At 50.6% G+C, this 13,634-nt stretch overlaps 1 protein-coding gene across 2 annotated transcripts in view; it reads left to right on the forward strand.

Moving 5' to 3' along the window:
- Positions 1–13,634, forward strand: part of LOC140392903 (lymphocyte activation gene 3 protein-like) — a 215,671-nt gene that overhangs the window by 194,684 nt on the left and 7,353 nt on the right. For both annotated transcript variants that reach the window (XM_072478673.1, XM_072478674.1), the window contains exon 9: positions 7,043–7,168. In XM_072478673.1, the coding sequence (XP_072334774.1) occupies positions 7,043–7,168 (126 nt within the window). The remainder of the gene's footprint in view (positions 1–7,042; positions 7,169–13,634) is intronic.

Below are 13,634 nucleotides of genomic sequence, written 5' to 3' on the forward strand. Positions count from 1 at the left end.
TGTCCTGGGAGTGTTTGATGGGGACAGTGTAGAGGGAGCATTACACTGTATCTAACCCCGTACTGTACCTGTCCTGGGATTGTTTGATGGGGACAGTGTAGAGGGAGCTTTACTCTGTATCTAACACCGTGCTGTACCTGTCCTGGGAGTGTTTGATGGGGACAGTGTAGAGGGAGCTTTACTGTGTATCTAACCTTGTGCTGTACCTGTCCTGGGAGTGTTTGATGGGGGACAGTGTAGAGGGAGCTTTACTCTGTATCTAACCCCATGCTGTACCTGTCCTCGGAGTGTTTGATGGGGACTGTGTGGAGCGAGCTTTACTCTATATCTCACCCCATGCTGTACCTGACCTGGGAGTGTTTGGTGGGGGACAGTGTAGAGGGTGCTTTACTCTGTATCTAACCAAGTGCTGTACCTGTCCTGGGAGTGTTTGATGGGGGACTGTGTAGAGGGAGCTTACTCTGTTTCTAACCCCGTGTGTACATGTCCTGGGAGTGTTTGATGGGGACAGTGTAGAGGGAGCTTTACTCTGTTTCTAACCCCGTGCTGCACCTGTCCTGGGAGTATTTGATGGGGACAGTGTAGAGGGAGCTTTACTCTGAATCTAACCCCGTGCTGCACCTGTCCTGGGTGTGTTTGATGGTGACAGTGTAGAGGGAGCTTTGCTCTGTATCTAACCCTATGCTGTTACTGCCCTGGAAGTGTTTAATGGGTACAGTGCAGAGGGAGCTTTACTCTATCTAATCTCGTGCTGTACCTGTCCTGGGAGTGTTTGATGGGGACAGTGTAGAGGGAGCATTACTCTGTATCTAACCCCGTGCTGTACCTGTCCTGGGAGTGTTTGATGGGGCAGTGTAGATGGAGCTTTACTCTGTATCTCACCTTGTGCTGTACCTGTCCTGGGAGTGTTTGATGGGGACAGTGTAGAGGGAGCTTTACTCTATATCTAACCCCATGCTGTACCTGTCCCGGGAGTGTTTGATGGGGACAGTGTAGAGGGAGTTTTACTCTGTATCTAACCCCGTGCTGTACCTGTCCTGGGAGTGTTTGATGGGGACAGTGTAGAGGGAGCTTTACTCTGTATCTAACCAGTGCTGTACCTGTCCTGGGAGTGTTTGATGGGGACAGTGTAGAGGGAGCTTTACTCTGTATCTAACCCCGTGCTGCACCTGTCCTGGGAGTGTTTGATGGGGACAGTGTAGAGGGAGCTTTACTCTGTATCTAACCCCGTGCTGTACCTGTCCTGGGAGTGTTTGATGGGGACTGTGTAGAGGGAGCTTAACTCTGTATCTAACCCCGTGCTCTACCTGTCCTGGGAGTGTTTGATGGGGACAGTGCAGAGGGACCTTTACTCTGTATCTAACCCCGTGCTGTACCTGTCCTGGGAGTGTTTGATGGGGACAGTGTAGAGGGAGCTTTACTCTGTATCTAACCCCGTGCTGTACCTGTCCTGTGAGTGTTTGATGGGGACAGTGCAGAGGGAGCTTTACTCTGTATCTAACCTCGTGCTGTACCTGTCCTGGGAGTGTTTGATGGGGACAGTGTAGAGGGAGCTTTACTCTGTATCTAACCCCGTGCTGCACCTGTCCTGGGAGTGTTTGATGGGGACAGTGTAGAGGGAGATTTACTCTGTATCTAACCAGTGCTGTACCTGTCCTGGGAGTGTTTGATGGGGACAGTGTAGAGGGAGCTTTACTCTGTATCTAACCCCGTGCTGTACCTGTCCCGGGAGTGTTTGATGGGGACAGTGTAGAGGGAGCTTTACTCTGGATCTAACCCCGTGCTGTACCTGTCCTGGGAGTGTTTGATGGGGACAGTGTAGAGGGAGCTTTACTCTGTATCTAACCCCGTGCTGTACCTGTCCTGGGAGTGTTTGATGGGGACAGTGTAGAGCGAGCTTTACTCTGTCTCTAACCCCGTGCTGTACCTGTCCTGGGAGTGTTTGATGGTGACAGTGTAGAGGGAGCTTTACTCTGTATCTAACCCTATGCTGTTACTGCACTGGAAGTGTTTAATGGGTACACTGCAGAGGGAGCTTTACTCTATCTAATCTCGTGCTGTACCTGTCCTGAGAGTGTTTGATGGGGACAGTGTAGAGGGAGCATTACTCTGTATCTAACCCCGTGCTGTACCTGTCCTGGGAGTGTTTGATGGGGCAGTGTAGAGGGAGCTTTACTCTGTATCTAACCTTGTGCTGTACCTGTCCTGGAAGTGTTTGATGGCGGACAGTGTAGAGGGAGCTTTACTCTGTATCTAACCCCATGCTGTACCTGTCCTGGGAGTGTTTGATTGGGGACTGTGTGGAGGGAGCTTTACTCTATATCTAACCCCATGCTGTACCTGACCTGGGAGTGTTTGATGGGGGACAGTGTAGAGGGTGCTTTACTCTGTATCTAACCACGTGCTGTACCTGTCCTGGGAGTGTTTGATGGGGACAGTGTAGAGGGAGCTTTACTCTGTATCTAACACCGTGCTGTACCTGTCCTGGGAGTGTTTGATGGGGACAGTGTAGAGGGAGCTTTACTGTGTATCTAACCTTGTGCTGTACCTGTCCTGGGAGTGTTTGATGGGGGACAGTGTAGAGGGAGCTTTACTCTGTATCTAACCCCATGCTGTACCTGTCCTCGGAGTGTTTGATGGGGGACTGTGTGGAGCGAGCTTTACTCTATATCTCACCCCATGCTGTACCTGACCTGGGAGTGTTTGGTGGGGGACAGTGTAGAGGGTGCTTTACTCTGTATCTAACCACGTGCTGTACCTGTCCTGGGAGTGTTTGATGGGGGACTGTGTAGAGGGAGCTTACTCTGTTTCTAACCCCGTGTGTACATGTCCTGGGAGTGTTTGATGGGGACAGTGTAGAGGGAGCTTTACTCTGTTTCTAACCCCGTGCTGCACCTGTCCTGGGAGTATTTGATGGGGACAGTGTAGAGGGAGCTTTACTCTGAATCTAACCCCGTGCTGTACCTGTCCTGGGAGTGTTTGATGGTGACAGTGTAGAGGGAGCTTTACTCTGTATCTAACCCTATGCTGTTACTGCCCTGGAAGTGTTTAATGGGTACAGTGCAGAGGGAGCTTTACTCTATCTAATCTCGTGCTGTACCTGTCCTGGGAGTGTTTGATGGGGACAGTGTAGAGGGAGCATTACTCTGTATCTAACCCCGTGCTGTACCTGTCCTGGGAGTGTTTGATGGGGCAGTGTAGAGGGAGCTTTACTCAGTATCTCACCTTGTGCTGTACCTGTCCTGGGAGTGTTTGATGGGGGACAGTGTAGAGGGAGCTTTACTCTGTATCTAACCCCGTGCTGTACCTGTCCTGGGAGTGTTTGATTGGGGATTGTGTGGAGGGAGCTTTACTCTGTATCTAACCCCATGCTGTACCTGACCTGGGAGTGTTTGGTGGGGGACAGTGTAGAGGGTGCTTTACTCGGTATCTAACCACGTGCTGTACCTGTCCTGGGAGTGTTTGATGGGGGACTGTGTAGAGGGAGCTTACTCTGTTTCTAACCCCGTGTGTACCTGTCCTGGGAGTGTTTAATGGGTACAGTGCAGAGGGAGCTTTACTCTATCTAATCTCGTGCTGTACCTTTCCTGGGAGTGTTTGATGGGGACAGTGTAGAGGGAGCATTACTCTGAATCTAACCCCGTACTGTACCTGTCCTGGGATTGTTTGATGGGGACAGTGTAGAGGGAGCTTTACTCTGTATCTAACACCGTGCTGTACCTGTCCTGGGAGTGTTTGATGGGGACAGTGTAGAGGGAGCTTTACTGTGTATCTAACCTTGTGCTGTACCTGTCCTGGAAGTGTTTGATGGCGGACAGTGTAGAGGGAGCTTTACTCTGTATCTAACCCCATGCTGTACCTGTCCTGGGAGTGTTTGATTGGGGACTGTGTGGAGGGAGCTTTACTCTATATCTAACCCCATGCTGTACCTGACCTGGGAGTGTTTGATGGGGGACAGTGTAGAGGGTGCTTTACTCTGTATCTAACCACGTGCTGTACCTGTCCTGGGAGTGTTTGATGGGGGACTGTATAGAGGGAGCTTACTCTGTTTCTAACCCCGTGTGTACCTGTCCTGGGAATGTTTGATGGGGACAGTGTAGAGGGAGCTTTACTCTGTTTCTAACCCCGTGCTGTACCTGTCCTGGGAGTGTTTGATGGGGACAGTGTAGAGGGAGCTTTACTCTGTAGCTAACCCCGTGCTGTACCTGTCCTGGGAGTGTTTGATGGGGACAGTGTAGAGGGAGCTTTACTCTGTATCTAACCACGTGCTGTACCTGTCCCGGGAGTGTTTGATGGGGACAGTGTAGAGGGAGCTTTACTCTGTATCTAACCCCGTGCTGTACCTATCCTGGGAGTGTTTGATGGGGACAGTGTAGAGGGAGCTTTACTCTGTATCTAACCAGTGCTGTACCTGTCCTGGGAGTGTTTGATGGGGACAGTGTAGAGGGAGCTTTACTCTGTATCTAACCCCGTGCTGCACCTGTCCTGGGAGTGTTTGATGGGGACAGTGTCGAGGGAGCTTTACTCTGTATCTAACCCCGTGCTGTACCTGTCCTGGGAGTGTTTGATGGGGACTGTGTAGAGGGAGCTTAACTCTGGATCTAACCCCGTGCTCTACCTGTCCTGGGAGTGTTTGATGGGGACAGTGCAGAGGGACCTTTACTCTGTATCTAACCCCGTGCTGTACCTGTCCTGGGAGTGTTTGATGGGGACAGTGTAGAGGGAGCTTTACTCTGTATCTAACCCCGTGCTGTACCTGTCCTGGGAGTGTTTGATGGGGACAGTGCAGAGGGAGCTTTACTCTGTATCTAACCTCGTGCTGTACCTGTCCTGGGAGTGTTTGATGGGGACAGTGTAGAGGGAGCTTTACTCTGTATCTAACCCCGTGCTGTACCTGTCCTGGGAGTGTTTGATGGGGACAGTGTAGAGGGAGATTTACTTTGTATCTAACCAGTGCTGTACCTGTCCTGGGAGTGTTTGATGGGGACAGTGTAGAGGGAGCTGTACTCTGTATCTAACCCCGTGCTGTACCTGTCCCGGGAGTGTTTGATGGGGACAGTGTAGAGGGAGCTTTACTCTGTATCTAACCCCGTGCTGTACCTGTCCTGGGAGTGTTTGATGGGGACAGTGTAGAGGGAGCTTTACTCTGTATCTAACCCCGTGCTGTACCTGTCCTGGGAGTGTTTGATGGGGACAGTGTAGAGCGAGCTTTACTCTGTCTCTAACCCCGTGCTGTACCTGTCCTGGGAGTGTTTGATGGTGACAGTGTAGAGGGAGCTTTACTCTGTATCTAACCCTATGCTGTTACTGCCCTGGAAGTGTTTAATGGGTACACTGCAGAGGGAGCTTTACTCTATCTAATCTCGTGCTGTACCTGTCCTGAGAGTGTTTGATGGGGACAGTGTAGAGGGAGCATTACTCTGTATCTAACCCCGTGCTGTACCTGTCCTGGGAGTGTTTGATGGGGCAGTGTAGAGGGAGCTTTACTCTGTATCTAACCTTGTGCTGTACCTGTCCTGGAAGTGTTTGATGGCGGACAGTGTAGAGGGAGCTTTACTCTGTATCTAACCCCATGCTGTACCTGTCCTGGGAGTGTTTGATTGGGGACTGTGTGGAGGGAGCTTTACTCTATATCTAACCCCATGCTGTACCTGACCTGGGAGTGTTTGATGGGGGACAGTGTAGAGGGTGCTTTACTCTGTATCTAACCACGTGCTGTACCTGTCCTGGGAGTGTTTGATGGGGGACTGTGTAGAGGGAGCTTACTCTGTTTCTAACCCCGTGTGTACCTGTCCTGGGAGTGTTTGATGGGGACAGTGTAGAGGGAGCTTTACTCTGTTTCTAACCCCGTGCTGTACCTGTCCTGGGAGTATTTGATGGGGACAGTGTAGAGGGAGCTTTACTCTGAATCTAACCCTGTGCTGTACCTGTCCTGGGAGTGTTTGATGGGGACAGTGTAGAGGGAGCTTTACTCTATATCTAACCCCATGCTGTACCTGTCCTGCGAGTGTTTGATGGGGACAGTGTAGAGGGAGCTTTACTCTGTAGCTAACCCCGTGCTGTACCTGTCCTGGGAGTGTTTGATGGGGACAGTGTAGAGGGAGCTTTACTCTGTATCTAACCACGTGCTGTACCTGTCCTGGGAGTGTTTGATGGGGACTGTGTCGAGGGAGCTTTACTCTGTATCTAACCCCGTGCTCTACCTGTCCTGGGAGTGTTTGATGGGGACAGTGCAGAGGGACCTTTACTCTGTATCTAACCCCGTGCTGTACCTGTCCTGGGAGTGTTTGATGGGGACAGTGTAGAGGGAGCTTTACTCTGTATCTAACCCCGTGCTGTACCTGTCCTGGGAGTGTTTGATGGGGACAGTGTAGAGGGAGCTTTACTCTATATCTAACCCCATGCTCTACCTGTCCTGGGAGTGTTTGATGGGGACAGTGTAGAGGGAGCTTTACTCTGTATCTAACCCCGTGCTGTACCTGTCCTGGGAGTGTTTGATGGGGACAGTGTAGAGGGAGCTTTACTCTGTATCTAACCCTGTGCTGTACCTGTCCTGGGAGTGTTTGATGGGGACAGTGTAGAGGGAGCTTTACTCTGTATCTAACCCCGTGCTGTACCTGTCCTGGGAGTGTTTGATGGGGACAGTGTAGAGGGAGCTTTACTCTGTATCTAACCCCGTGCTGTATCTGTCCTGGGAGTGTTTGATGGGGACAGTGTAGAGGGAGCTTTACTCTGTTTCTAACCCCGTGCTGTACCTGTCCTGGGTGTGTTTGATGGGGACAGTGTTGAGGGAGATTTACTCTGTATCTAACCCCGTGCTGTACCTGTCCTCGGTGTGTTTGATGGCGACAGTGTAGAGGGAGCTTTACTCTGTTTCTAACCCCGTGCTGTACCTGTCCTGGGAGTGTTTGATGGGGACAGTGTAGAGGGAGCTTTACTCTATCTAACCCCGTGCTGTACCTGTCCTTGGTGTGTTTGATGGGGACAGTGTTGAGGGTTGTTACTCAACAAATAATTAACCTGTTTGGTGTTTCCCTCTCAGACTCTCGAACCAGCCCCTTTGCAACAGCAATGATTACACGAAAACAGAACGCCCGCTTCCACCGTTGCCTCGTTACTGCCCCCATCAGCCACGGAGAGGCCGGTCCTCACAGGGGAAAGGGAACCGGTGAGTTGGAGCTGGTGGCAGAGAGCCGACTCTGTTCAAATAGTTCAGGCTTTTGCCAATCTCCAAGTCAGCGCAGTGCCCAATCGGAGTGCTAACGGGAAAGCCAATTTGACTCTAAGCTGCCTCAGGCCACGCTCAGGGGATCAACTGACAAATCAGTCAATGGTTTGGGTTTTAAGGAATGTCGTATGGGAGGGTGGATTGGGGGACACCTTCAGAAGCAAACCGATGACCAACAGGGTCCAGTTGCTGGAACAATATGAATAATGTATGGGAGGTGAAGGTTTAACAATTTCACGTAAATACATCTAATCACCAGATGATGCTCAAGAGCAGTCACATGGATCACATGACAATCCTTGATTCGGGGAGAGAGAGTAGTCATGTATTTGAGAATTCTGCAGATAGAGTTATAGCATAGTTTATTTCGCAACCATTGTACTTTGGAATACGTTCAAATCTAGTTAAAAGTAGTGTTAATAAATCAGCTTTGTTAATTAACATAGCTTGATGTTCTTTGTTAAACACTACACATCCAAGCCATCCATACAAAGAAAACAGAGAACGTCACATGGTACCAGGAGTGGTTCGGAGCATAGAAAGGTTTAGCGAGGGAAAAAAAACCTCCGTGCAATAAGAGAAGAAAGAAATCTCTACCAGGCTCCGATCTCAACCACCTCATGGCTGCCAGTAACGTTGAAAAAACTGGGCAGTAGAAGCTTCATGGAGGGTTTGCCGACTCCAAAGCAATTCCAGACATCGGGTAAAGTTGATGTTAACTGGAAAAATTTCAAACAGCAGTTTGAATTATATATCTCAGCCTTGGACCTTGAAGCGGCCAGCGACCAGCGGAAAATTGTGCTGTTTTTAACAATGGCTGGATCCCCAGCCCGAGAGATTTTCAACACGTTCCGTTTTGAGAATGAGGATGACAGGAAAAAATAGAGTCAAGCAACCGAAATGTTTGACAGGCATTGTGAGCTTTAGATAAATGAAACTTTTGAAAGATATATATTCCGGAAAAGAGTCCAGAAAGCAGGTGAAACACTTGACTGCTTTATTACAGATCTCAGGCTCAAAGCGCAGACCTGTAATTTCCCCATTTTATTAGACTCCCTCCTGCGCGATCAGATTGTATATGGAGTTAAAAATGAAAATCTGCCTGAGAGATTACAGAGACAAAGTTAATGTTGCAAGACACCATTAGTACATTTCGTGCAAACGGACTTGATAAAAATCAATATTCCGAAATGATGGTCCATGAAAGTGGTGTGAAAACAAACGAGGCCAACGACATTAATGCTGTGGCGCACTTGAAAAAGCAGCGCGCACCAAACGGCGGCCATTTTGCACATGACATCACGAGCATCATGGTGTGCAAACGTTGTGGCCACGCCCATCAAGCAAAAAAAATGCCGAACCTTCGGTAAAATCTGTGCGAAGTGTCACAGACTTAATCACTTCACTTCTCAGTGTCGAATGGGAACTACATCGGCACAATTTAAAAAGACGAGTGCAGTCACTAAATGAAGAGTTGTACAGGAAATAAGTTTAAACAAATATGAAACTAAAGCGAGTAAACCTGACACTGTGCAAGATAATATGATTTAGAAGACACTTTCTTTGTTGATATTGTTGAAAGTGTAAATAAAATTCCACAGGTAATTTCCAATGCGGCAAATTTAGACCTGATCTTAATTGTTCACAGTCAGGATGATTGGACAATTTCATTCAAGGTTAACGGAACCAATGTTCAAATTAAACTGGATACCGGTGCACGAGCTAATCTAATAAATCAATTAGACTTAGCCAAACTGAAACCTCAAATTGCTGACAGTGTCGGTTAAGGGATTGCAGTGGCAATGTTATCAGGTCAAAGACATGAAGACGCCTATCAAATTTTAAATTGTAGGACCAAGATGTTCTTCATTGACTTCCGGGTGCGGCGATGACCAGCTGAGTCGCACGTTTCGGCAGCTCCCTGTGAAACGGACTTTTGGGCTCTTGATAGGAGCCCCAACGGCAATTTTGACGGCTAAAAACACTGTGCGGTAAACCAGAAGGGAATCCCCCCTGGATACGGATGGAAAAAGGAGGGGAGAGTGGCCAGATTGCAGTGGATCCTTTAGAACAGCGGCAAGGAAGGCTAGCAAAAACCAAGATGGCGTCGGAAGGTGGCAGTTTAACATGGGGCCCTGAACAACAAGAGTTCTTGAAATGCTGTGTGGAAGAGATCAAAAAGGAAATGAAGAAAGAGCTGTTGGCCCCGATACTACAGGCGATCGAAGGGCTAAAGGAGGAACAAAAGACCCAGGAGCGGGAGCTTCGGGTCGTGAAGGCAAAGGCAGCTGAGAATGAGGATGATATACAGGGCCTGGTGGTGAAGACGGAGACGCAGGAGGCACATCAGAAACGATGTGTGGAAAGGTTGGAGGCACTGGAAAACAACGCAAGGAGGAACAACCTGAGGATTCTTGGTCTTCCTGAAGGTGTGGAGGGAGCGGACGTCGGGGCATATGTGAGCACGATGCTGCACTCGTTAATGGGAGCGGAGGCCCCGGCGGGTCCGTTGGAGGTGGAGGGAGCATACCGAGTGATGGCGCGAGGACCGAGAGCAGGAGAAATTCCCAGAGCCATAGTGGTGAGATTCCTCCGTTTTAAGGATAGAGAAATGGTCCTTAGATGGGCGAAGAAAACTCGGAGCAGTAAATGGGAGAACGCGGTGATCCGCGTTTATCAAGACTGGAGTGCGGAGGTGGCGAGAAGGAGGGCGAGCTTTAATCGGGCCAAGGCGGTGCTTCATAAAAAGAAGATAAAATTTGGAATGCTGCAACCGGCAAGACTGTGGGTCACATATCGAGGGAGGCACCACTACTTTGAGACGGCGGATGAAGCGTGGACTTTTATTGTGGAAGAAAAACTGGAATGAGCGGGTTATTAAAAAGAACGTTCGAACAAAGTGGTGGGGCGAATGTGGGGGGCAAAGAGGGGTTTTATGTACTAATCCTGCGATGTGGTAACTTTTCTCTCTCCCACAGGTGGTGATGGGGGGAGGAGGGGAGGTGGAGGAGATGGGGCGTTGGCCATTGGGGGCGGGGCCAAGGGAGAAGCGCGGGCTTGGTTCCCGCGCTATGATAATCATGGCGGGAATAGAGAAGCAGGAAGGAGGGGGCGTCGCACAGTGCGAGCCGAGGTCACGGGGGGAAGCCGAGGTCAGCCAGAGGTTGCTGACTTCTGGGCGCAACATGGGGGGAGTAATTACGCTAGCGGGGGATCTAGCGGGGGGGGGGGGGTGGGAGGGGGGAATTACTGGGTTGCTGCTGCTGGGGAGAGGGGGGAGCTGGTATGGGAGAGGATGGGCGGGGGGGCACCGCCTGGGGGAGATACAGCTGCGTGGGAACCGGGTGAGGAGCTGGAAAAAGGTGATGGCTAATCGACAAGGGGGGGGGGGGGTAGGAAGCCCCCCAACTCGGCCGATCACGTGGAACGTGAGAGGGCTGAACGGGCCGATAAAGAGGGCACGGGTACTCGCACACCTTAAGAAACTTAAGGCAGATGTGGTTATGTTACAGGAAACGCACCTGAAACTGATAGACCAGGTTAGGCTACGCAAAGGATGGGTGGGGCAGGTGTTCCATTCGGGGCTAGATGCGAAAAACAGGGGGGTGGCTATATTAGTGGGGAAGCGGGTAATGTTCGAGGCAAAGACTATAGTGGCGGATAACGGGGGCAGATACATGATGGTGAGTGGCAAACTACAGGGGGAGACGGTGGTTTTGGTAAACGTATATGCCCCGAACTGGGATGATGCCAATTTTATGAGGCGGATGCTAGGACGCATTCCGGACCTAGAGATGGGAAAGCTGATAATGGGGGGAAATTTTAATACGGTGTTGGAACCAGGGCTGGATAGGTCGAAGTCCAGGACTGGAAGGAGGCCGGCAGCAGCCAAGGTACTTAAAGATTTTATGGAGCAGATGGGAGGTGTAGACCCGTGGAGATTTAGCAGACCTAGGAGTAAGGAGTTCTCGTTTTTCTCCTATGTCCATAAAGTCTACTCGCGAATAGACTTTTTTGTGCTGTGTAGGGCATTGATCCCGAAGGTGAGGGGAACGGAGTATACGGCTATAGCCATTTCGGATCACGCTCCACACTGGGTGGACTTGGAGATAGGGGAGGAAACAGGAGGGCGCCCACCCTGGAGAATGGACATGGGACTAATGGCAGATGAGGGTGTGTGTCTAAGGGTGAGGGGGTGCATTGAAAAGTACTTGGAACTCAATGATAATGGGGAGGTCCAGGTGGGAGTGGTCTGGGAGGCGTTGAAGGCGGTGGTTAGAGGGGAGCTGATATCAATAAGGGCACATAAAGGGAAGCAGGAGAGTAAGGAACGGGAGCGGTTGCTGCAAGAACTTTTGAGGGTGGACAGACAATATGCGGAAGCACCGGAGGAGGGACTGTACAGGGAAAGGCAAAGGCTACATGTAGAATTTGACTTGCTGACTACAGGCACTGCAGAGGCACAATGGAGGAAGGCACAGGGTGTACAGTACGAATATGGGGAGAAGGCGAGCAGGTTGCTGGCACACCAATTGAGGAAAAGGGGAGCAGCGAGGGAAATAGGGGGAGTGAGGGATGAGGAAGGAGAGATGGAGCGGGGAGCGGAGAGAGTGAATGGAGTGTTCAAGACATTTTATAAAAAATTATATGAAGCTCAACCCCCAGATGGGAGGGAGAGAATGATGGGCTTCTTGGATCGGCTGGAATTTCCCAAGGTGGAAGAGCAGGAAAGGGTGGGACTGGGAGCACAGATCGAGGTAGAAGTGGTGAAAGGAATTAGGAGCATGCAGGCGGGAAAGGCCCCGGGACCGGATGGATTCCCAGTCGAATTCTATAGAAAATATGTGGACTTGCTCGCCCCGGTACTGACGAGGACCTTTAATGAGGCAAAGGAAAGGGGACAACTGCCCCCGACTATGTCTGAAGCAACGATATCGCTTCTCTTAAAGAAGGAAAAGGACCCGCTACAATGCGGGTCCTATAGACCTATTTCCCTCCTAAATGTAGATGCCAAGGTCCTGGCCAAGGTAATGGCAATGAGAATAGAGGAATGTGTCCCGGGGGTGGTCCACGAGGACCAAACTGGGTTTGTGAAGGGGAGACAGCTGAACACGAATATACGGAGGTTGTTAGGGGTAATGATGATGGCCCCACCAGAGGGAGAAACGGAGATAGTAGTGGCGATGGATGCCGAGAAAGCATTTGATAGAGTGGAGTGGGATTATTTGTGGGAGGTGTTGAGGAGATTTGGTTTTGGAGAGGGGTATGTCAGATGGGTGCAGCTGTTGTATAGGGCCCCAGTGGCGAGCGTGGTCACGAATGGACGGGGATCTGCATATTTTCGGCTCCATAGAGGGACAAGGCAGGGATGCCCTCTGTCCCCATTATTGTTTGCACTGGCGATTGAGCCCCTGGCGATAGCGTTGAGGGGTTCCAAGAAGTGGAGGGGAGTATTTAGGGGAGGAGAAGAGCACCGGGTATCTTTGTATGCGGACGATTTGCTACTATACGTGGCGGACCCGGCGGAGGGGATGCCAGAAATAATGCGGATACTTGGGGAGTTTGGGGATTTTTCAGGGTATAAATTGAACATGGGGAAAAGTGAGTTGTTTGTGGTGCATCCAGGGGAGCAGAGTAGAGAAATAGAGGACCTACCGTTGAGGAAGGTAACAAGGGACCTTCGTTACCTGGGGATCCAGATAGCTAAGAATTGGGGCACATTGCATAGGTTAAATTTAACGCGGTTGGTGGAATAGATGGAGGAGGACTTTAAGAGATGGGACATCGTGTCCCTGTCAATGGCAGGGAGGGTGCAGGCGGTTAAGATGGTGGTCCTCCCGAGATTCCTCTTTGTGTTTCAGTGCCTCCCGGTGGTGATCACGAAGGCTTTTTTTAAAAGGATTGAAAAGAGCATCATGGGTTTTGTGTGGGCCGGGAAGACCCCGAGAGTGAGGAAGGGATTCTTACAGCGTAGCAGGGATAGGGGGGGGCTGGCACTACCGAGCCTAAGTGAGTATTATTGGGCCGCTAATATTTCAATGGTGAGTAAGTGGATGGGAGAGGAGGAGGGAGCGGCGTGGAAGAGATTAGAGAGGGCGTCCTGTAGGGGGACTAGCCTACAGGCTATGGTGACAGCCCCATTGCCGTTCTCACCGAGGAACTACACCACAAGCCCGGTGGTGGTGGCTACACTGAAGATTTGGGGACAGTGGAGACGGCATAGGGGAAAGACTGGAGCCTTGGGGGGGTCCCCGATAAGAAACAACCATAGGTTTGCCCCGGGGGGAATGGATGGGGGATATGGAATGTGGCAAAGAGCAGGAATAACGCAACTGAAAGATCTGTTTGTGGATGGGAAGTTCGCGAGTCTGGGAGCACTGACCGAGAAATATGGGTTGCCCCAAGG

Source organism: Scyliorhinus torazame, chromosome 16 (genome assembly GCF_047496885.1).
Source record: "Scyliorhinus torazame isolate Kashiwa2021f chromosome 16, sScyTor2.1, whole genome shotgun sequence".
Lineage (NCBI taxonomy): Eukaryota > Metazoa > Chordata > Chondrichthyes > Carcharhiniformes > Scyliorhinidae > Scyliorhinus > Scyliorhinus torazame.